The 22367-nt window shown below is 43.1% G+C and overlaps 2 protein-coding genes across 2 annotated transcripts in view; one reads left to right on the plus strand and one right to left on the minus strand.

Annotated features, from left to right (window-relative positions):
* The window catches only part of LOC139164705 (GRAM domain-containing protein 2B-like), a 60763-nt gene extending 58187 nt beyond the window's left edge, over positions 1–2576 (plus strand). Inside the window, 1 exon segment of the mRNA XM_070747157.1 lies at positions 1618–2576. Within this exon segment, the coding sequence (XP_070603258.1) occupies positions 1618–1633 (16 nt within the window). The 3' untranslated portion in view covers positions 1634–2576.
* A 3763-nt stretch (positions 2577–6339) lies between these two features.
* On the minus strand, positions 6340–16804 carry TEKTIP1 (tektin bundle interacting protein 1). The gene is made up of 4 exons (XM_070747192.1): positions 16659–16804; positions 10864–11093; positions 9287–9412; positions 6340–7259 (listed from the first exon to the last, which is right to left on the minus strand). Exons 1-4 carry the CDS (start codon positions 16754–16756, stop codon positions 7114–7116), a joined length of 600 nt encoding a protein of 199 aa, XP_070603293.1. The 5' UTR covers positions 16757–16804; the 3' UTR covers positions 6340–7113.
* Positions 16805–22367: the final 5563 nt, after the last annotated feature.

Genomic DNA, 22367 nt, shown 5'->3' on the forward strand with positions numbered 1-22367 from the left:
TGAGCCTTTTTTTTTTTTTTTGCAGTTCAAAATGTTCCCGCTCCTTGGGGAAGTTAATTTCACATAGTGGCTTAGAAAGGGAAAATATATATATTTGGGTTGTTTACAAAGTCCACATTTAATGCTGTTGCTCTTTCTTCAAGTTGGATAGTGCCAGCTGCTGGCTCGATCTCTCAGTGACTTAGTAGTTGTATTTCTTATCTTAATGCCCAATGTCTGGACATGTGCTCCTGGTTCCTTGGGGCAATAATTGCAACATTCAAAGGATGCGGCTAATTCTTTTATATATATATATATAAATTTTATTGGTTTTCGAACAGTTTTTTTTTAAAGTAAAGTACTGTGAAGCAATATATAAGTCTAAATGCTATTGCTATGGGACACTTGGCCACGCCTTGACAGTATATAAGGGACTCTAAGGGAAAGGGAGCATGACAGACAACGTTCCCATCATGGATGCCAGAAAATCGGAGCTGGGAGGACTTTCTGAGTTCAAATTCTCTTCCTTCATGCCTATGTTATGCTTTGCAGAGTTTCATTGAAACTGTGAGTTCTCCAAGCTGTCAGAAATACTTTCATGGAGTAGATTTATAACCCTCTGGCTCACATCCCACGAGTTTTTTATCTCCAGCTAATGAGAGAGAAAGCAGCCAGCCTGAAATTCCTTAGAAATTAACCAGTGAATTGCATGTTTCGTTTTACCAATACATTTTTGTCTATGATCAGTTTTTGAACAGTGTGTTGTGGTTCTTTATTTCTGACCGTTGCTGGGCCTAGACAGAACACCACCTATGTAATATTTTTCACTGTCCTATTCTGGACATCTGTCATAAAAAAAATCTTATCGCTTGATGCAATATGTTACCCTTGGGCTAAAAGATCAGATCACACGTCTTGAGCTGGTAAGGTGCCCAGGGCCTTTATTTATTTATTTTTTATTATTAGAGTTGAAAGGGACCTTACAGGTCATCAAGTTCAACCCCCTGCCTGAGCAGGAAATCCTACAGCACCCCAGCCAAATGGCAGTCCAATCTCCTCTTGAAAATGTCCAAAGTTGGGGAGTCCACAAACTCTGCTGGCAGGCCGTTCCACTGGTTGATCGCTCTTTCTGTCAGGAAATCCTTTCTTATCTCTAAGTTGAATCTTTCCTTGGTCAGTTTCCAACCGTTGTTCCTCGTCCGGCCCTCTGGTGCCCTGGAAAACAGTGTGTCCCCCTCCTCTCCGTGTCAACCCCTTAAGTATCTGTATACAGCTATCATGTCCCCCCTAGCCCTTCTTTTTACTAGACTATCCATGCCAGTTATAATAATAATAATAATAATAATAATAATAATAATAATAATAATAATAAATAATTTATTAGATTTGTATGCCGCCCCTCTCCGAAGACTCGGGGCGGCTCACAACAACGATAAAAACAATATTATACTGGCACAAATCTAATATTAAAAAAAAACTAAAAACCCTATCATAATTAAAAACCAAACAGCACATACATACCAAACATAAATTGTAATAAGCAACCTTTCCTCGTATGACCTGGTCTCTAGTCCCCTTATCATTTTAGTTGCTCATTACTATCTGTTCTTCTTATATTTTTATTTTTCTTCCGTTTAGATATAAGGCAAGCTGAGAAATAACCCTGTTCCAGGCATCTATGCAAGGTGACGCTGAAGCTGAAATTTCTATGACTGTTGTTCTTGCTGATCAAAACTCAAAAAGAGACACAGAACTTTCCTCCGTCATCAAACTCAACCATGGAAGACCTACAGCATCGATTCTGTTCGTGGTTATTTTTTTTCCTTCAACTTCTCTGGAAATAGAGGAGGGGGCGGTTTCCCCCAAGAAGTAGAGAATATAGAACGATAACTTTTAAAGGGTCCCTGTGCACCATGCAAGATTCGGAGGCGGACCCATCTATCGTGTGCCTTGAAAAGCCAACATTTAATCACTTTTTTTACTCCTAACATTTCTATGTAAAAGAAGATGGGAAAGGTGTGAACAAAAAAAACCTTTCTACCCTTCCTCTTTTTTTTAAAAGGCCTGGGAAGAAATGCTTTATCATCTTGCATCCACGTAATATTTTTATAACTCGTATAAGTGGATGGTTTTAAGAGGCTTACGCTTTCACCGACACCTTTGCTGTTGACTCTACCTCCAAAGTTCAGAATGTTGAGGAGTTATTCATGTGTAAACAAAGCCACTGTGGAACCTCCATGTTCAAACGTGATCTACCGCAAAGTAGAAACTGTTAAGAGCTGAGCAGGGAAAGGGCTGGCCCTTCAAACCCTGCTTGAGTTAGCCCGCTGGCATTTCAGATGAAGAAGAATGATTGTGTTTCTGATGTGGGCCTCTTGAGTTCTACATTCAGTTGAAAATCTGTTAAAGATTGTTTTCCTCCCTCTCCCCTTCCCTGCCCTTCCCCCACACCCAGGCCAGCATTTTCAGGGACAAATTTGATTTTGATTCTTGACAGATATCTTATTTTTAAAATATCAGCCGTTTGGGCATAAATTAAATCCAGTTATTTATAATGCAAAGTAGCATTTCTCTTTTATTAAACTTGCTGGAATACATTGTGTGAATAGCATTATGTTAAACAAACCAGATGGACACCCTAAATGCATGTTATTTCTCTCATTTTACATCAACGTCTATAATGGGCAGCCGAAGGCATTAATGGTATATTTCTATTTTTTCTTCTTCTTTAAATCTCAACGTAGTGTAGAATTACTCTTAAGACACATACAGTTGGGGGCAGAGAGATAAAGTCCCAATCATTTTAACATATAAAATAATAAATATGACATACGAATGGATCAGTATTTTTAAAAACTTTTGTAACTTTAAGGTGTGTGGACTTCAACTCCCCAAAATCCCAAGCTTGGCTGGAGAATTCTGGGAGTTGAAGTCCACACACCAAATTTGAAAAACCCTGTTAGAGATCAAGTTGAACTGTGCATGTAACCTTGTAGTAAGGACCAGGACAAAAGAGGAATGATCAGTTAGTGTTATTATCCATTACAGTATTTCTATTTTTTCTTCTTTAAATCTCAACGTGGTGTAGAATTACTCTTAAGACACATACAGTTGGGGGCAGAATATAAAGTCCCAATCATTTTAACATATAAAATAATAAATATGACATACGAATGGATCAGTATTTTTAAAAACCTTCGTAATTTTAAGGTGTGTGGACTTCAACTCCCCAAAATCCCAAGCTTGGTTGGAGAATTCTGGGAGTTGAAGTCCACACACCAAATTTGAAAAACCCTGTTAGAGATCAAGTGGAACTGTGCATGTAACCTTGTAGTAAGGACCATGACAAAAGAGGAATGATCATTTAGTGTTATTATCCATTACAGTGTTCCCTCGCTTTTCGCGGGGGATGCGTTCCGAGACCACCCGCGAAAGTCGAATTTCCGCAAAGCAGAGATGAGGAAGTAAATACACTATTTTTGGCTATGAACAGTATCACAAGCCTTCCCTTAACATTTTAAACCCCTAAATTGCAATTTCCCATTCCCTTAGCAACCATTCAGATTATTACTCACCATGTTTATTTATTAAAGTTTATTAAAAAAAATATTTATTAAAGGCAGACGAAAGTTTGGCGATGACATATGATGTCATCGGGTGGGAAAAAACTGTGGTATAGGGAAAAAACCCGCAAAGTATTTTTTAATTAATATTTTTGAAAAACCGTGGTATAGACTTTCCGCGAAGTTTGAACCCGCGAAAATCGAGGGAACACTGTACTTATTTTGCCTTTCATTGCAATCCTTGATCTGAAAAACTCTTGCTGAAGAAAATCAAGTGAAACTGATGTGCGAAAGGGGTAATATTAATTTAGTGAGTATTAAAAGGTTTAGAACAGACCATGGGTTCCTTTGTGACCCTACTGCAAACTGCAACTATCATGATTCTTGCTAGGGATTTTCAGCCCTCCTGATTCTTGGTTAAATTTTAAGGAAACCTAACAACCCTCCCCCAAAAATTAAATACAGTACAGTGATCCCCCGATCATTGCGAGGGTTCCGTTCCAGGACCCCCCGCAATGATCGGTTTTTCGCGAAGTAGCGCTGCGGAAGTAAAAACACACGCAGATGGTGTTTTTAGTTCTGCAGCGCTAGCGAGGAGCCGAAGATTGGGGTTCCTGGGAAGGGGACTCAGCTGGGAAGCGGCGCTGGGGTTTCCCCACCGCCCACGCAAACTCCTCGCTGCCACTCGCCCGCCCTTTGCCCGCCCACGCCGTTCGCTCGCGCCGCTTCCCAGCTGAGTCCTGAAGCCAATTCGCTTCAGGACTCAGCTGGGAAGCGCCAAGAATGAACGGCGTGGGCGGGCGAAGGGCGGGCGGGCGCGCGGGCAGGCAGGCGGCGGACAACACGTTCGCTCGCGCCGCTCCCAGCTGAGTCCTGAAGCCAATTCGCTTCAGGACTCAGCTGGGAAGCGGCGAGAATGAACGGCGTGGGCGGGCGAAGGGCGGGCGTGCGGGCAGGCAGGCGGCGGACAAGCCGTTCGCTCGCGCCACTCGCTCGCGCCGCTTCCCAGCTGAGCCCTGAAGCCAATTCGCTTCAGGACTCAGCTGGGAAGCGGCGAGAATGAACGGCGTGGGCGGGTGAAGGGCGGGCGAGCGGCAGCGAGGAGTTTCCGCGGGCGGTGGGGAAACTCCTCGCTGATGCCCGCCGCTCGCCCTCCCGCCAGCAAGAGGGGGAAGACCTAGGGAAGCTGCCCAGCAGCTGATCTGCCCGGCGCCATCTACGCATGCGTGCCCATAGAAAAAAGGGTGCGCATGCGCAGATGGTGTTTTTACTTCCGGGTTGCAAAATCGCCATATAGCCATTTCGCAATGATCAGGATCGCAATACCCGGGGGATCACTGTAGTATCTCTACTTACAAACTTAATTTGTTCTGTGACCAGGTTCTTAAGTAGAAAAGTTTGTAAGTAGAAGCAATTTTTCCCATAGGAATCAATGTAAAAGCAAATAATGCGTGCAAACCCATTAGGAAAGAAATAAAAGCTCGGGATTTGGGTGGGAGGAGGAGGAAGAAGAGGAGGACAGTTGCTGCCGAAAGAAGGTGAGGTGAGGAGAATAAAAAAAATAGAAAACTAAGGCTTAAAAAAAAAAGAGGGACTCTTAGGCGGCGAGGAGAAGCACGCGCCCCCCTTACACCCAGTGTGAGGCTACCTCCCATACACTGCACCAGAGAGAGAAACTCAGGGGAATGGCAGGAAACTGGCCGGGCCTTCGTGCCGCTCTCTAATTTCCTGGGAAATTTTTCCGGGCTCGGGTTCTTAAGTAGAAAATGGTTCTTAAGAAGAGGCAAAAAAATCTTGAACACCCGGTTCTTATCTAGAAAAGTTCTTAAGTAGAGATGTTCTTAAGTAGAGGTACCACTATACTGTCTTTAAACTATTTTCCTCCTAAAAACTGCCAAAAGTGGTAAAAAAATTAGTTCTATTGGGAAGATTAGGATTGATAAAATGGGCAGATGAAGATGCTTAAAAGAACCACAGTGGGCTGGAAAGGTTGGTAAAATCCATAACTATCCATTCAAAGCATCAAACCAGCTTTAAAATAGGTCATCAACCTTCTCGCAATTACCACAAGATTGCATTATTTTCATACCAATTACTAATACCCAAACTATTACTAAATTTTAAGCTGTTCACCCAGACACGGAGTTTGGCATTTTCGGGGCATCTCAATGCAAACATTATGAGTGTTGACTGAGATTTTATATGTACATTAGTATGGGGGAAGGTACATAATTATCTCTTTTGGCATTGTACCTTATGTTGAGCTTTGATCTAAAAGATAAGGGAATGTACCCAAGAGTCACTGAATCATAGAGTTGACGTCCTAGAAAGTCCAACTGCCAGCCCACGCTCAGCACAATAATTTTAATTAACACTTCTCCAACAGATGGCTCTTAGGCCGTCATTAGAATACTATCAGTTAAGGTAAGTTATTGAAAATGTCCCAATTATCCCAACCTGCATTCATTTTATGCACAGGCTTATTTCCCAAGATTTACTGAAAAGGGAGATGTAAAGGCATTCTATGTGGCATTTTTCAACCATGCAACATCTGGTGTCATTTGCCTTCAGCTCTTCTACTATTTTTCCTTAGTTTGTCTCTCTTTCTCTCTCTTTTTAAACATTTAAGTAGGGCAAGGGTAGGCAAAATTGGCTCTTCTATGACATGTGGACTTCAACTCCCAGAATTCCTGAGCTAGCATGATTGGCTCAGGAATTCTGGGAGTTGAAGTCCACATAGAAACATAGAAGTCTGACGGCAGAAAAAGACCTCATGGTCCATCTAGTCTGCCCTTATACTATTTTCTGTATTTTATCTTAGGATGGATCTATGTTTATCCCAGGCATGTTTAAATTCAGTTACTGTGGATTTATCTACCACGTCTGCTGGAAGTTTGTTCCAAGGATCTACTACTCTTTCAGTAAAATAATATTTTCTCATGTTGCTTTTGATCTTTCCCCCAACTAACTTCAGATTGTGTCATAGAAGAGCCAACTTTGCCTACCCCAAAGTAGGGGGATCATCCTAAAGAGCCATGATGGCACGGTGATTATAACGGAGTATTGTAGGCTAAGTCTGCTGACTCCCACCAGTTCGATTCTTACCTTGCTCAAGGTTGACTCAGCCTTCCATCCTTCCGTGGTCGGTAAAATGGAGGACCCAGATTGTTGGGGGGCAAGAGGCTGAACTCTGTAAACTGGTTAATGACACTATATTAAGTCTTAAGTGCGATCGCTATGGCTATCCCGTGGCAGAGAGTCCCGCCGGCTATTTCTGCATTGCATAAAGAAGTACATGAAGAATTGTCTGCCCAACAATTTCATTAGAAAACAAAAACACAAAGGTAAAAGGGCGAAGCGTTCTCGGCTCCCTCCTTTTACAGCACTGTCACAACAATTTGGCCCCATCCACGTGTTCTGGGCTGCGGGGGGGGGGTTTACGCTGCCATGCCACATCACTCCAAGGCTCTGGGCCTAGGACACGCGGGCCCTGAGCACAAAGGGGAGATGCTGTCCCCACCTGGCGCCACGAAGGAGGATCATGAGAGCACGTCAAGCAGCTGGAGAAGCTTTACTGGTTGTTGGTCGAAGGCCGGTGGCTGAACATCCTCCAGGTGCGATAGTCCTTGGCTGTGAAGACCGGGGTGTGGAGAGAAAGGTGGGGGACGTAGCCTGGTTTTCCCTTCAGCTCCGCAGCAGAGCGATTGCGGTTGACGACTGGAAAAAAATAATAATAAGGTTGTGATTAAAAAGAGGCTCGGACAAAATTAAGGTTTAACAGTTTTAACAGATTAAAACTGAAGTTAGTTGGGGGAAAGATCAAAAGCAACATGAGAAAATATTATTTTACTGAAAGAGTAGTAGATCCTTGGAACAAACTTCCAGCAGACATGGTAGATAAATCCACAGTAACTGAATTTAAACATGCCTGGGATAAACATATATCCATCCTAAGATAAAATACAGAAAATAGTATAAGGGCAGACTAGATGGACCAGGAGGTCTTTTTCTGCTGTCAGTATTCTATGTTTCTATGTTTCTATTAACAGAGTTGGAAGGGACCTTGTAGGTCATCTAGCCCAAGCCCCTGCTCAAGCAGGAAGCTCTACACCTGTGATGGCGAACCTATGGTGTGTGTGCCACAGGTGGCATGTGGAGCCATATCTGAGGGCATGCGAATAAGTTCAGGAAACAGCAGCACACGATTCCTGAAGAACTGCGATCAGATACTCTTTCACAACGACCAAACCCACACACTGCTATTTATAGCAGCAGCCCTAATTACCGGAGCCCCACCCAACCACAGGTGGCCTCATTTTCTCTTGTAATAATCCTTCTGTTGTTGTCTCCTATGCATCACTCTACGCATGCGTGGATGTGTCATTAATTCTTGTTCAGAATCCAAGGATGATACAGATGATTGATCTCCTCCTGGGCTGTCTGCCAAACTCCCCTCTTCCCTGTCAATCATGCTTCCTTATTTATTATTTATTTATTGGATTTGTATGCTGCCCCTCTCCGCAGACTCGGGGCGGTTAACAACAATGGTAAAACAACATTGGTCAGAGGAGGCTTCATCGGCAGATTCCATTGGGAGCAAAACAAGCCTACGGCTTGTGGATGTCTCCCCCACATCCACCTGCACATTCCTTGGGGCAGGAGCTGGGCCAGAGCTAACCACAACAGTAGATAATGTGTATTTTTGTGTGCCTGTGTGTAATATGTATGTACACATATGGCATATATACATAGAATTAAATAGTATATTTTGGATGTTCAGCAATAGTAAATGGACAGGGGAATTTGAATAAATTGAATAAATAAATTTTATCTCTTTGAGGCGAGGAGAGGCCAGGCACCCTAACCCTAACCAAAGCCCTTGATGTGAGTGACGTCAAGTTGGCCAACTTTACGCCAGTCACATGACCTTTAAGCCACCCCAGTCTCACGATTATCAAGCCACACCCACCTGGTCACATGGCCGGCAAGCCACACCCACAAAATAAGCCCACAGAGTGGTAGTAAAAAATTTTTTGCAGCCCTTCACTGCTCCAAAGCTTGTTGAGGGTGAAAAACAGGCCCAAGTTATTTTTTTTAATCCATATCAATTTCACTGGATGATCCATTTTTTTCTACAATTGTGGAAAAGGCATTGTAGTTGAGAGGCTGTAGATCGCGGGGCCGCAGTAGTTCAAGAAGATTGCACGCTTCCTGTCATCGGAAGCATCTTGGAGGTTGCTTGCTTGAAGGAATATTCTGAATTTGGACATGTAGGTCATCCAAGTGTCTTGATCGGGGTTGAAGAAAGCTGGTGCTTGTGCCATGGAGGAGGCCATCGGGAATGCGTAGGTCAGGCACCCTCATCGCCACTGTTAAATCAGAAGACTGGAGACCACGGGCTAATAATCTGCTCTTTTATTAGCAGTGATAGGTAGAAGTGTTCAGCTCAACTCTCAGTCTCCAACAGAGGCAGTGGCTCGAAACTGCGGCTATTTATACTCTTTGGGAAAGCGGGAAACCCTTTGATAGTTCGTTGAATTTGGCGGCAAGTCTATTCGACTTGCCGCGTCTTAGCCAATCAGCGTCTGTTTCAGAAACGGTTTACAGAAGACATAACAGGCATGTAGGGTGGGGATTGAGGTCTCCCCTTGTACACGCAAGAACCTTATTATACAAGTCTCTGATGAAACCACACCTTCCTGAATTCCCCCCCCACACACACATCCTTTCATCCTGCATCTTACCATATTCTTTGCCAGGAATGCTCTTATCCTTCCATAGAAAAGCCCCCCATCGTGTGTTAGGCTCCGAATACTGAGGGGGGATGATTGGCTCATACCAGCCGCTGTCTCGCAAACGCTGGGTGTAACCTGAGGATAGAAGAGAGCAGAGGCACACGTGTCATCCCACATTGTGTTGTGTTACATATGAAAAAGGCAACATTTTATTTTCACAGGTGGGGAGCCATGGCCCTTTTAAGACTTGTGGACTTTTAACTCCCATCACGACTGGCTCAGGAATTCTGGGAGTTGGAAGTCTACAAGTCCAAAAAAAAAAAAAGGGGGCCATGTTTCCCCACCTTTGCTTTAATTGGTTATGTCAGTTTGTTTAACTCCTAAATGTAGGTTACAGATTATAGAAACATAGACGCATAGAAGATTGATGGCAGAAAAAGACCTCATGGTCCATCTAGTCTGACCTCATACTATTTCCTGTATTTTATCTTAGGATGGATATATGTTTATCCCAGGCATGTTTAAATTCAGTTACTGTGGATTTACCAACCACGTCTGCTGGAAGTTTGTTCCAAGCATCTACTACTCCTTCAGTAAAATAATATTTTCTCATGTTACTTCTACTGTAACCTGAGGTACAGTAGGTAATCTGGCCCCATGATATGTAGGGCTTTATAGGTCATAACCAACACTTATGACTGTAACTTGTTGCTAGTATCCTTATTTTATTTATTTATTTATTGTTAGAGTTGAAAGGGACCATGAAGGCCATCAAGTTCAACCCCCTGCCCAAGCAGGAACCCTATAGTACACCAGTCAAGTGGCAGTTCAATCTTCTCTTAAAAATGTCCAGAGTGTTGGAGTTCACAACGTCCGCTGGTAGGTTGTTCCATTGGTTGATCGCTCTGACCATCAGGAAGTTCCTCCTTATCTCCATGTTGAATCTCTCCTTAGTCAGCTTCCAGCCGTTGTTCCTCGTCCGGCCCTCTGGTGCTCTGGAAAATAAAGTGATCCCCTCCTCTCTGTGACATCCACTTGTATACTTTTAGACTGTTATCATGTCCGCTCTGGCCCTCCTTTTCTCTAGGCTATCCATGCCCAGTTTCCTCAGTCTCTCTTCATAAGTCTTGGTTTCCAATCCCTTAATCATCTTGGTTGCTCTTTGTTGCACCTTCTCCAGAGTTTCAATGTCTCTTTTGAAGTGTGGTGACCAGAACTGAATACAGTACTCCAGGTGTGGTCGGACCAGGGCGTAGTAGAGTGGTATTAAGACTTCCCTGGTCTTGGAGTGTATTCCCCTGTTGATGCAGCTTAGGATTGTGTTGGCTTTTTTAGCTGCTGCTGCACATTGTTGGCTCATGTTTAGTTGATTGTCTACCAAGACTCCGAGGTCTCTTTCGCAGTCGCTACTCCCAGGTTGTATGTGTGTCCAGGGTTTTTTCTGCCTAGGTGAAGGACTTTGCTCTTGTTGGTGTTAAACATAATTTTATTGTTGTGGGCCCACTGTGTTAGTCTGTCTAGGTCTTTCTGTAATTTGATTTAAGAATAATTTGCCATAGTGGCCTACCCCTGCCTTAAACACTTACCAGCTGGTAGACTCTTCTCCTGTTTGGCACTGGACCTCTGCCAGCGGTGATAGGTCTCTCGGCCCAGGGGCTCAGTGATGGTGTACCAGGCATCACGGTTGTGGCTGTTGGTCAGACCGGTATACCAGGTTTGAGGGATGGCATCCCACCCCATAGGGGTGAATTTCCAGCGGACAGCCTCTTGTATAACAGGGGCATTCCGGGGTCCTCTCAAAGAAAGGTATTGATCACTGTCAACAGAGGGACAAAAGAATATCTATTAACCCAGATGACAGAATAGCTGGCCAAGAAAACACAGAGAGGAATATGGATTTGTTGTCGTTGGCTCTGGCCCAGCTCCTGCCCCAGGGAATGGGGAGGTGGATGCAGGGGAAACTTCAACATGTCACAGGCCTGTGTTATTGCCGACAGAATCAGTTCAGAGTTTAGTTTTCTCGGACGAAGAAGAAGGTGGGAGTGACTCGGCAGAGGAGGGCTTGGCACACAGCCCAGGCAGTCAATCTCCCTTATCTTCCTTTGATTCAGATGATGACGTTTTGGACCCACGCAAGTGCAGAATTATGCGTAGAAGATACCAAGTAAGGACATATTACAGGAAATAAGTGAGGCCACCTGTGTTTGGGTGGGGCTCCAGTAATTAGGGCTGCTGCTATACATAGCAGCATGTGGGTTTGGCCGTTGTGGAAGAATATCTGATCGGAGTTCGTCAGGAATCTTGTGTTGCTGGACTTTGTTGCTTTTTCACGCCTTTGAAACCAAAGCAAAGCAGCGTGTGTGTGTGTGTGTGTCTCACTTTGTTGGAAGAAGAAGGGGTGTGAAGTTTCTTCACAGCTGCTAGCTAAGTACTTAATGACTGCTTAAGAGAAATTGTACAGACTGCCCGGTTGTTTTGGGAAGAGTGCTCTTTGCAATACAAAAAGAGTGCTTAGTTTATTTTGACTTTTGTGATAAAGAACATTGTTTTGAATTTTCAAACGTGTGTGTGTGTCTGCAATTTGTACCCTTGAATTTTCGGGAGGCTCCTATCAGAGAGCCTGGCAGAACATGGATTTGGAGAGAGCAGCATACCCAGGAGTAAACTGAGATCAAGCTCAGTTCAGTTTAAACTTACATTAAATGCTCTCCCAGAAGGAAGGATCTCTATTAAATTGGTACTACTGTATGACGTGCCAACGAAACTGGAGCAGTGGTTTGTTTATTTATTTAACAAAATTTTAACAACAACAGAGTTGGAAGGGGCCTTGACGGTCTTCTAGCCCAGGGGTAGGCAAAGTTGGCTCTTCCATGACTTGTGGACTTCAACTCCCAGAATTCCTGAGCTAGCATGATTAGCTCAGGAATTCTGGGAGTTGAAGTCCACATGTCATAGAAGAGCCAACTTTACCTACCCCTGTTCAAGTCCCTGCTTAGGCAGTAAACCTTACACTACTTCAGACAGATGGTTATCCAACATCTTCTTAAAAATTTCCAGTGTTGGAGCATTCACAACTTCTGGAGGCAAGCTGTTTCATGGATTAATTGTTCTAACTGCCAGGAAATTTCTCCTTAGTTCTAAGTTGCTTCTCTCCTTGTTTAGTTTCCACCCATTGCTTCTTGTTCTACCCTCATGTGCTTTGGAAAATGGGCTGACTTCCTCTTCTGAATATTTTATTATTCAAATTTATAGGCTGCCTTCTCTTAATGGACAGTGTACAGAAATAAAACAACAATACAAAGTTTTAAACCCCAGTTATTAAAGACATTCATCCATCACTCATCCATAATGACTAACATATTACTGGCCAGAGCAGAGTGTTATTGCTCAACGCCCCCAGGCCTGCCAGCAAAGCTGGGTTTTAAAGGCCTTTCGAAAGGCCAAGTGAGTGGGGGCAGTGCGAATCTCTGAGGGGAGTTGGTTCCAAAGGACCGGAGCCACCACAGAGAAGGCCCTTCCCGTGGATCTGCCAGCCAGCACTGCTTGACTGACGGGACCCGCAGAAGGTCAACTCTGTGGGATCCAGTCAGGCACTGGGATATGTGAGGCAGAAGACGGTCCCATAAGTAACCTGGTTCTAAGCCATGTAGGGCTTTGTAGTTGAACTTAAACCGTGATCCAGATGAAGTAAATATAAGGAGGTCTTGACTTTCCATACCTACTGATGGGGTTAAAGCTATCAATACATAATTAGACAGGGAATATTCAGCTATAGGGGAGAACAGAGTGGATTTGTTGCATTGGAAAAGGCTAGGTGAAGCCTAAGGAAAGACTGAAAACAGAATTGCTACTCCAGTCATGCACCTAGATTAAATCTTTTTCTTTTCTTTTAATGACCCTTGCGTGGAGGTGGAGATGGGATGACTCAGTGGAGCTCAAGAGTTTACTGGCCGGATATCCTTCCTGATGCCTATGCAAAATTTGCAGCAGACAATTACTCATTGCTTCCCGAGAAAGAAATATCTGCTGCTACCTAGGATCAAACTTGCAGCCTCCTGCTTGTGAGGCGAGAGCTCCACCTCTAGGCCACTGTGCTGCTTGCCTAGAGCAGTGATTTTCAACCTTTTTTGAGCCGCGGCACATTTTTTACATTTACAAAATCCTGGGGCACACCACCAATCAAAATGACACAAAATGACACCCTAAGACAATCTCCTCTCTTTTTCCATCCCTGTCTCCTCCCCACCCTTGTGTGTGTGTGTGTGTGTATACACACTCTTGAACCATTTCCAAAAACAGGTAAGGGCTGGGTTTTTTTCTCTTATTCTTTGGGTGCTTTTTTATCATATGCTTTAAATCAAGAATCACTGCTCTCTCTCCTTTGTTTCTCTCTCTTTCCTCTCATTCTCTGTCTCAATCATTTTCTCATCTCTCTTTTTTCCTCCGCTTTTTGCTCATTTCTCTCTCTCTCCCTTCCTCTCCTTTTCTCTCTCTTTCTTTCTTTCTTTCTTTCTCTCTCTTTCTCTCTTGCCTTCTTTCTCTCTCACTCTTGCTTTCTCTCTCTTTCTCTCTTTTCTTTCTCTTGCTTTCCTCCCCTTTTTGCTCATTTCTCTCTCTCTCTCTCTCCCTTCCTCTCCTTTTCTCTCTCTCTCACTCTCTCTCTCTCTCTTTCTCTCTCTCTCTTTCTTTCTCTCTCTCTTTCTCACTCTCACTCTCTCAGCAAAAAGTTGCGAGACCGGAACCTGAGCTTCCTTCTTTGCGGCACACCTGACCATGTCTCGCGGCACACTAGTGGGCTACGGCACACTGGTTGAAAAGCACTGGCCTAGACCAGTGTTTCCCAACCTTGGCAACTTGAAGATATTTGGACTTCAACTCCCAGAATTCCCCAGCCAGCATTCCTGACTGTAGCCATAGAAGCTCATCACTGGCCGGCTCTAAGAGAGTTCATATGGTCAACTGCCCCAGGCCTGCCAGCAGAGCAGGTCTTTAAGGCTTTGCAGAAGGCCAATAGGGTGGGGGCAGTACGGATCTCCGGAGGCAGCTGGTTCCAGAGAGCCGGTGCCACCACAGAGAAGGCCCTCCCCTGTGGCCTCGCCAAGCAACACTGCTTAGCCGATTGGACCCTGAGAAGGCAAACCCTGTGGGCTATTATTGGTCGCTGGGAGCTATGCAGCAGAAGGCGCTCCTGAAGATAGCCTGGCCCTATGCCAAGTAGGGCTTTATAGGTGATAATCAACAGCTTGAATTGCATCTGGAGACTGATAGGAAGCCAGTGCAGCTCATGGAAAGTTTATTTATTTTTTTATTTATTTATTTATTTTATTTGTCATACAAATATAGTATTGTATTGTAATATGTTTAACATAATATAAGTATAAAGTAGAGATAGAAAAGATAATAGTCTGGAGGACAGAAGGAAAAGGGGGGACATGATCGAAACATTTAAATATGTCAAAGGGTTAAATAAGGTTCAGGAGGGAAGTGTTTTTAATAGGAAAGTGAACACAAGAACAAGGGGACACAATCTGAAGTTAGTTGGGGGAAAGATCAAAAGCAACATGAGAAAATATTATTTTACTAAGAGTAGTAGATGCTTGGAACAAACTTCCAGCAGACGTGGTAGATAAATCCACAGTAACTAAATTTAAACATGCCTGGGATAAACATATATCCATCCTAAGATAAAATACAGAAAATAGCATAAGGGCAGACTACAGGGACCATGAGGTCTTTTTCTGCCATCAATCTTCTATGTTTCTATGTTTCTATAATAAGACAGGGACAGTAGGCACATAAGTGCACTTATGCATGCCCCTTACAGACCGCTTAGAAAAGGGGAGAGGTCAATTGTTGATAAGGTAAGTTGAAGATTTTGGGATTGGGGGAAGAAACAACAGTCCGGTAGTGAATTCCAGGCATTGACTAGTCTATTGCTGAAATCGTATTTTCTGCAGTTGGTGTGATGGTGTGATGTGGGTGTACGTAGGTGCACGCAACAGCTTGCACAGCTGCATTCTGGACTAGTTGTAGTCTCCAACTGCTTTTCAAGGGTAGCCCCATGTAGAGCACACTGCAAACTACTAGCAAAAGTGGCATTTGATCACATGAGTGATGTCGAGCTGCCTCCCCCCTACCCTGCCGAGATCAAACACAACCCTGATGCAGCCCTCAGTGGAATTGGGTTCGACACCCCTGCCGTAAAATATGTCTGTAGGAAGCTACAGAAAGGAAGCCATCCTTTTCAAAGTGGGAGGGAAAGCATTGGGCAGAAGGCAAAGGCCCTGTGGATTGATTGTAAAATCTGCAAGATCCAAAGACCAAAGTGTAGGAATCGGGAGCATTCAACAAAGGGGTCATGTTTTTTGCAGCCACCATTTTGACTTTTTTGATGACATCCTTCATGGCCATCCTCTGGTCAGAAAATTAGTCCTGTATTTACCTAGAAGAGGAAGGAAGGAAGGAAAGGAAGGAAGGGAGGGAGGGAGGGAAGGAAAGAGGGAGGGAGGGGAGGGGGAGAGGAAGGAAGGAGGGATGGAGAAAGGAAGGAAGGAAGGACAGAGGGAGGGAGGAAGGAAGGAAGGAAGGAGCAAGGAGAAAGGGAGGAATGAAGGATGGAGGGAGGGAGAGAGAAAGGAAGGAGGAAGGAAGGAAGGGAGGGAGGGAGGGAAGGAAAGAGGGAGGGAGGGGGAGAGGAAGGAAGGAGGGATGGAGAAAGGAAGGAAGGAAGGACAGAGGGAGGGAGGAAGGAAGGAAGGAGCAAGGAGAAAGGGAGGAATGAAGGATGGAGGGAGGGAGAGAGAAAGGAAGGAGGAAGGAAGGAAGGGAGGGAGGGAAGGAAAGAGGGAGGGAGGGAGGGGAGGGGGAGAGGAAGGAAGGAGGGATGGAGAAAGGAAGGAAGGAAGGAAGGACAGAGGGAGGGAGGAAGGAAGGAGCAAGGAGAAAGGGAGGAATGAAGGATGGAGGGAGGGAGAGAGAAAGGAAGGAGGAAGGAAGGAAGGGAGAGAGAGAGAAAGGAAGGTGGGAAGGAGGGAGGGAGAAAGGGAGGGAGAAAGGGAGAGAGGGAGGGAGGGAAGGAAGGAGAAAGGAAGAGAGGAAGAGAGGAAGAGAGGAAGGACTTCTGGGAGTTGAAGTCCACATATCTTCAAAGTTGCCAAAGTTGAAAAACATTGCTATAGACCAGGGGTGTCAAACTCAAGTCGTCACATCATCAAGTGACTCCTTTGCTAAACCAGGGGTGGGCATGGCCAGCGCATGACGCATCTACCCTGCAGCTGCGATTTTGATACCCCTCCTATAGATGGTGCAAGGAAGCCATTCCCCCCCTGTCAAATAAAGCCCAGGACATCATAGTCGTTTGCACCATTGTGAAGACACTCACCTGTAGAGCGGAGTGGGGAAGTTAGTTTCTAAGGTGTTAAGAGGGACATACGGACGGTTTAATACCAAATCGCGGTGCGACAGGTCACTTAAATCCATTGCAAACTCGCGGTGTCCCCTCCGGCAGGCCAGGCCAGCTTAAGAGAATTTCCCTTTGGCTGGAAGGAAGGGCAAGATGAGCCAGTCATTGTTTGACTTTCACACCTCCTGGCAACCATCCCCTCAGCAACCAAGGCAGCAACAGGGAGACAATGAACGATGGAGCGTGTTAGGTCCAAAGGACCAGAAGGGGGAGGAAAGGTATCATAAGAGAAGGTCCTGATCAGGAAAAAGTCCCCAATTTTTACAGACCAGGAGAAGGGACAATGTCCTTCTCCTCTCTCCTGGCGTTGTTTGCAGTGGTGTTGGCTGTATATTCATACATAGAGGTTCATTAGTTCACTAGGTTCCTTAGAGCAGTGTTTCCCAACCTTGGCAACTTGATGATATTTGGACTTCAATTCCCAGAATTCCCCAGCCAGCATTCATGGGAGTTGGTGAATTCTGGGAGTTGAAGTCCAGATCTCTTCAAGTTGTCAAGGTTGGGAAACACTGCCTTAGAGGTCAGTAAGGGGCGAGAATAAGTGCACTATTGTGCCTTCCATCCCCTGTCCAATTGCCCCTCCTATATTTTATATAATAATAATAATAATAATAATAATAATAATAATAATAATATAAAATTATAAAATAATAATAATAATAACATAATAGTAATAGTAATAATAATAATAATAATAATAATAATAATAATAATAATAATAATAATATATTAGATTTGTATGCCGCCCCTCTCCGAGGACTCGGGGCGGCTCACAACATAAATAGTGTACAAAATCCAATTTTAAAATACAATTTAAAGCCCTTACTATTTAATAACCCACATATTAACGTCAGCAAGGTTGGTGTTCGCACAAACTTGGAAACAAGAAAATATACCAAATGAAGAGATGGTGATTAGGAAAATGTTAGACTGTGCTAAATTAAGTAAATTAACATATGAATTACAGAATAAACAAAATAAGGACTACTATACAGTTTGGGGGAAACTATATAATTGGATAGAAAAAAAAACCCAAAAAAATTTGAACTAATATTTAAGGGAAAGAAATGAACTAATAAAAACAGAATTGTAAAGTATTAAACATTAAGCAATTCAATTTGTATATATAAGTATATATGTCTTGTTTTGTTTGTTTGTTTGTTTGTATTATAATCAAAATTTTAAAAAATAATTAAAAAAACCCCTTACAATAAAATAAAATAATCACACAACCAATCAAACCATACATCAGCCTTGACAATTGGGGTGTGTGTGTTAGTTTCCCCATGCCTGGCGGCAAAGATGAGTTTTTAATAACTTACGAAAGGCAGGGAGGGTGGGGGCAGTCCTAATCTCCGGGGGGAGTTGGTTCCAGAGGGCTGGGGCCGCCACAGAGAAGGCTCTTCCCCTGGGACCTGCCAGAAGACATTGTTTAGTCGATGGGACCTGGAGAAGGTGAACTCTGTGGGACCTAGTTGGTTGCTGGGATTCGTGCGGCAGAAGGCGGTCCCGGAGGTATTCTGGTCTTTTCTCCCATTCATATATCTTTTCCTCTATTCTTCATTGACGTATTCTATTCTCATATCTTTTCTTCTATCCTATCCCTGATATTTACTACTACATGTTTTTATTCTCTTTAACTTTCAATTTGTATTGGACAAAATAAATGAATAAATAAAAAATAAAAATCTTTTGGGGTCTCGATGTGACACTGTGAGAAATAGTGGAAGCTGGAAAAGGAAGGGAAAGAGTCCACGGGCACCAAGATACGTGAAATCATTTTAAGAGACGCTGCTCAATTAACAACCCATCAATATGGGCCAAAAGTTCCTCTTACATCAGTGTTTTTTTAATATAAAAAAAACCTTGCGGAACTTTAAGATACAAGGACTTCCATTCTCAGAATTCCCCAGCCTTCTGGAGAATGGTCAGTGGAGAATCTTCAGATAGAGAGAGGACCCCCTTTCTGATCCCATTCCCTGCCAGGGAAACAAATATTGCTCAAAATTAAATTATTAAATTAAAAACTCCAGCATCTCTCCACCAGTAATCCTTGACTTCGTGTAAGACTGGTCAAACAGCTGTCAACTGCATTGGTTGCCGATTGGTTTCTGGACGCAATCCAAAGTGTTGGTGATGACCTATAAAGCCCTACATGGCATCAGACCAGACTACTTATGGGCATAGTTCCCTCTAAGCTGAGCAGTGAGCAATCGCTCACTTAAAAATCATCATCAACTCAGAGTTTTCCAAACCTGCCCAGATGCTGAGAGAGAAAGAGTGAGAGGGAAGGAGAGAGAGAGGAAGAGAGGAAGAGAGAGAAACAGATAGAAAAAAGAGAGGAAGGAAAAGAGAAAGAAAAAGAATGGGAGTAAGGAAGAGAGAAAGAAAATCAAAATCTAGTTTGAAACTAGCTCAACTATTTAAGTGGCATTTTGATATTGATAGAGTTGCCCTATTATGAGCTCACTGTTATAGACACACAGTACAGTATTTTATTTTGAAATTCTCTGAGGCAAAACAGGGTGGGTTTTTTATTTGTTTATTTATTTGTTTATTTTTTGGTTTATTTATTTATTTCTTTATTTATTTTTTTATTTATTATTTCTGTGCCGCCCAGTCCCGAAGGGACTGCCGCTCAGACACTATACTTTTCCGCCCAACCCCCCAAAAAATTAGAGGGAACACTGCTTACGGGACCACATTCTTCCGCATAAATCGCTGTGGCCGGTAAGGTCCCACAGAGTCGGCCTTCTCCAGGTCCCGTTGACCAAACAATGCCGTCAGGCAGGGCCTAGGGGAAGAGTCTTCTCTGTGGTAGCCCCCGACCCTCTGGACCCAGCTCCCTCTGGAGATTCGCACTGCCCCCACCCTCCCCGCCTTTCGCAAGAGCCTTAAAACCTATCTATGTCGCCAGGCGTGGGGCAACTAGCACATGCCTCTCCCTTCTGACCATAAAAAGTTATGTGTGGGTATGATTGTAATATTGAGTGTTGATTGTGTATTACTGCTTGTTTTTAAGATAATGGGTTTTAGCCATAATTTTAATGATTAGATTTGTATTTGTATTGTGTTATTGTTGTTGTGAGCCGCCCCGACTCTCCGGAGAGGGGCGGCATTCAAGTCTAATAAATAATAATAATAATAATAATAATAATAATAATAATAATAATAATTTGTTATTATTATTATTATCATCAATATTATTTTTATTATAGAAACATAGAAGACTGACGGCAGAAAAAGACCTCCTGATCTATCTAGTCTGCCCTTATACTATTTTTTTGTATTTTATCTTAGGATGGATATATGTTTATCCCAGGCATGTTTAAATTCAGTTACTGTGGATTTATCAACCACGTCTGCTGTAAGTTTGTTCCAAGGATCTACTGCTCTTTCAGTAAAATAATATTTTCTCACGTTGCTTTTGATCTTTTCCCCAACTAACCTCAGATTGTGCCTTCTTGCTCGTGTTCACTTTCCTATTAAAAACACTTCCCTCCTGAACCTTATTTAACCCTTTAAAATATTTAAATGTTATATATTATTATGATTGGTCTTAGCATTGTTGTTTAATCATAGTTAACTCATTTTAGCTCAATGTGTTAATCAGGCTGGATATCAAAACATCCACAAATGCTTACACCATAAGTTGTTGAACAAACCTTAAAAATATCTGGGTTTCTCCGACACCCATCCCTTCCCTGCAGCATGAAAAACCACCAGCAAACAGATGATATTATGGTATGAATGCAACGTGTGAAATCAGTGTCTATGAATCCACCCAAAGATTTGATGACAGATTTCTTGCTCCTATTAATAGAAGCTTGAAATGGTTTCTATAGCAACTAAAAGCAATCTGCTGTCCATTTAACATTTTGAGATGATTGCAACCAATGAAGAAGTTTTCATTTTCCACCTTCAGTTTAATAGAATCATCTCTAATTATTATTTCATCAATTACTTTTAACCGTGTTTTGACCATTTTTAAATGTCATTTGGTGATATATAATTTGCTAAGTCTCAATGACAGTAAGCGTTAAACTATGGATTGTAAGCTACGATTCAAAGGCACAGATATTGTTATGAAGGTATAACACAGATTGATTTGGGTTGAACCATGTTTTGTGTGAACAGAGGCACCACAACCACAGATCAGAAAGCCTGGCCTATCTAAAACTGTACAGTCTCTAAAACAAGGACATTCTTTGGGATTATATTCCTCAATACCAAGGTCAGAATAAAATAAGAGTTCGAAGAAACCCTGGAGGCCTTCTAGTCCAACCCCGTTCAAGCAGGAAAACCTATACCAGTTTTTTTCCTTGGGTGCTGAAAGTGCGTGCCCATGTGCTATCGCATGCGCGTGTGTCCACACCCATAATTAAATGCTCCCTCTCTCCACTCCCCTTTCATGCCTGCGTGACCTACCCACTGCCCAGCCCACCATGCATGATGCCCCCTGCTCCCTTGTTTTCTGACTTCCACCACTGAACACCATAATAAAGGGAGAAAAAGTGACTCTTCTCTAAGTAATTGACAAGCATGCAAATCTCAGGATATGGATTGGAATGAAATGAAATGCCAGCCATCTTCTACCTTGTTTCTTTTTATTGTACAGCCACTCTTCCATTGATAAGTGTCTGTCATTGTCCAGATAGATCATGATTGTCCCCAAAATGCGTTTTCAAATTTTTCAGCATTTCCATATCAGTTGCCCTTGGATTTTAGCACCTCTGACTTTTGGTATCACCTGCCAGATCAATTCTGGAGAATTTAAAAACTTCCCCTCTTTTATGCCATTGTGTTTATTATTAATATAAGTGTACGACCCAATGAAGGACAGTACATTAAAGCCCTACACGGCTTGGGACCAGGTTACTTATGGGACCACTTTCTGGCTCATGAATCCCAGCAACCAGTCAGGTCCCACAGAGTTGGCTTTCTCCAGGTCCCATCAGCCAGGCAATGTCGCCTGGCGGGGCCTAGGGGTAGAGCCTTCTCTGTGGCAGCCCCGGCCCTTTGGAATCAATTCCCCTCCAGAGATTCACACTGCCCCCACCCTCCTGGCATTCCGTAGGTCTTTCAAAACTCACCTCTGCTGGCAGGCCTGGGGCCGGTTGAGCACCAGTACTTTGCTTCGTCCATATATACTGTATATATAAGTGTAAATGGAATGAATGTGAGTCATTGTTTTTTTTAATAATTGGGATTTTAGATAAAATTTAGATTAATTTAAATTAATTGGGTTTCTTATGTCTTTATGTATTGTTCCTGCTTTGTAAGCTGCCCTGTTTCTATGGAGAAGGGCGGCATAGAAACCCAAGTAATAAATCCAAATAATAAATAAATAAATACATTTTAAAATAGTAACATAGAAACATAGAAGATTGACGGCAGAAAAAGACCTCATGGTCCATCTAGTCTGCCCTTATGATATTTCCTCTATTTTCTCTTAGGATGGATATATGTTTATCCCAGGCATGTTTAAATTCAGTTACTGTGGATTTACCAACCACGTCTGCTGGAAGTTTGTTCCAAGCATCTACTATTCTTTCAGTAAAATAATATTTTCTCACATTGCTTCTGATCTTTTCCCCAACTAACCTCAGATTGTGCCTTCTTGCTCTT

Source organism: Erythrolamprus reginae, chromosome 1 (genome assembly GCF_031021105.1).
Source record: "Erythrolamprus reginae isolate rEryReg1 chromosome 1, rEryReg1.hap1, whole genome shotgun sequence".
Taxonomy (NCBI): Eukaryota; Metazoa; Chordata; class Lepidosauria; order Squamata; family Dipsadidae; genus Erythrolamprus; species Erythrolamprus reginae.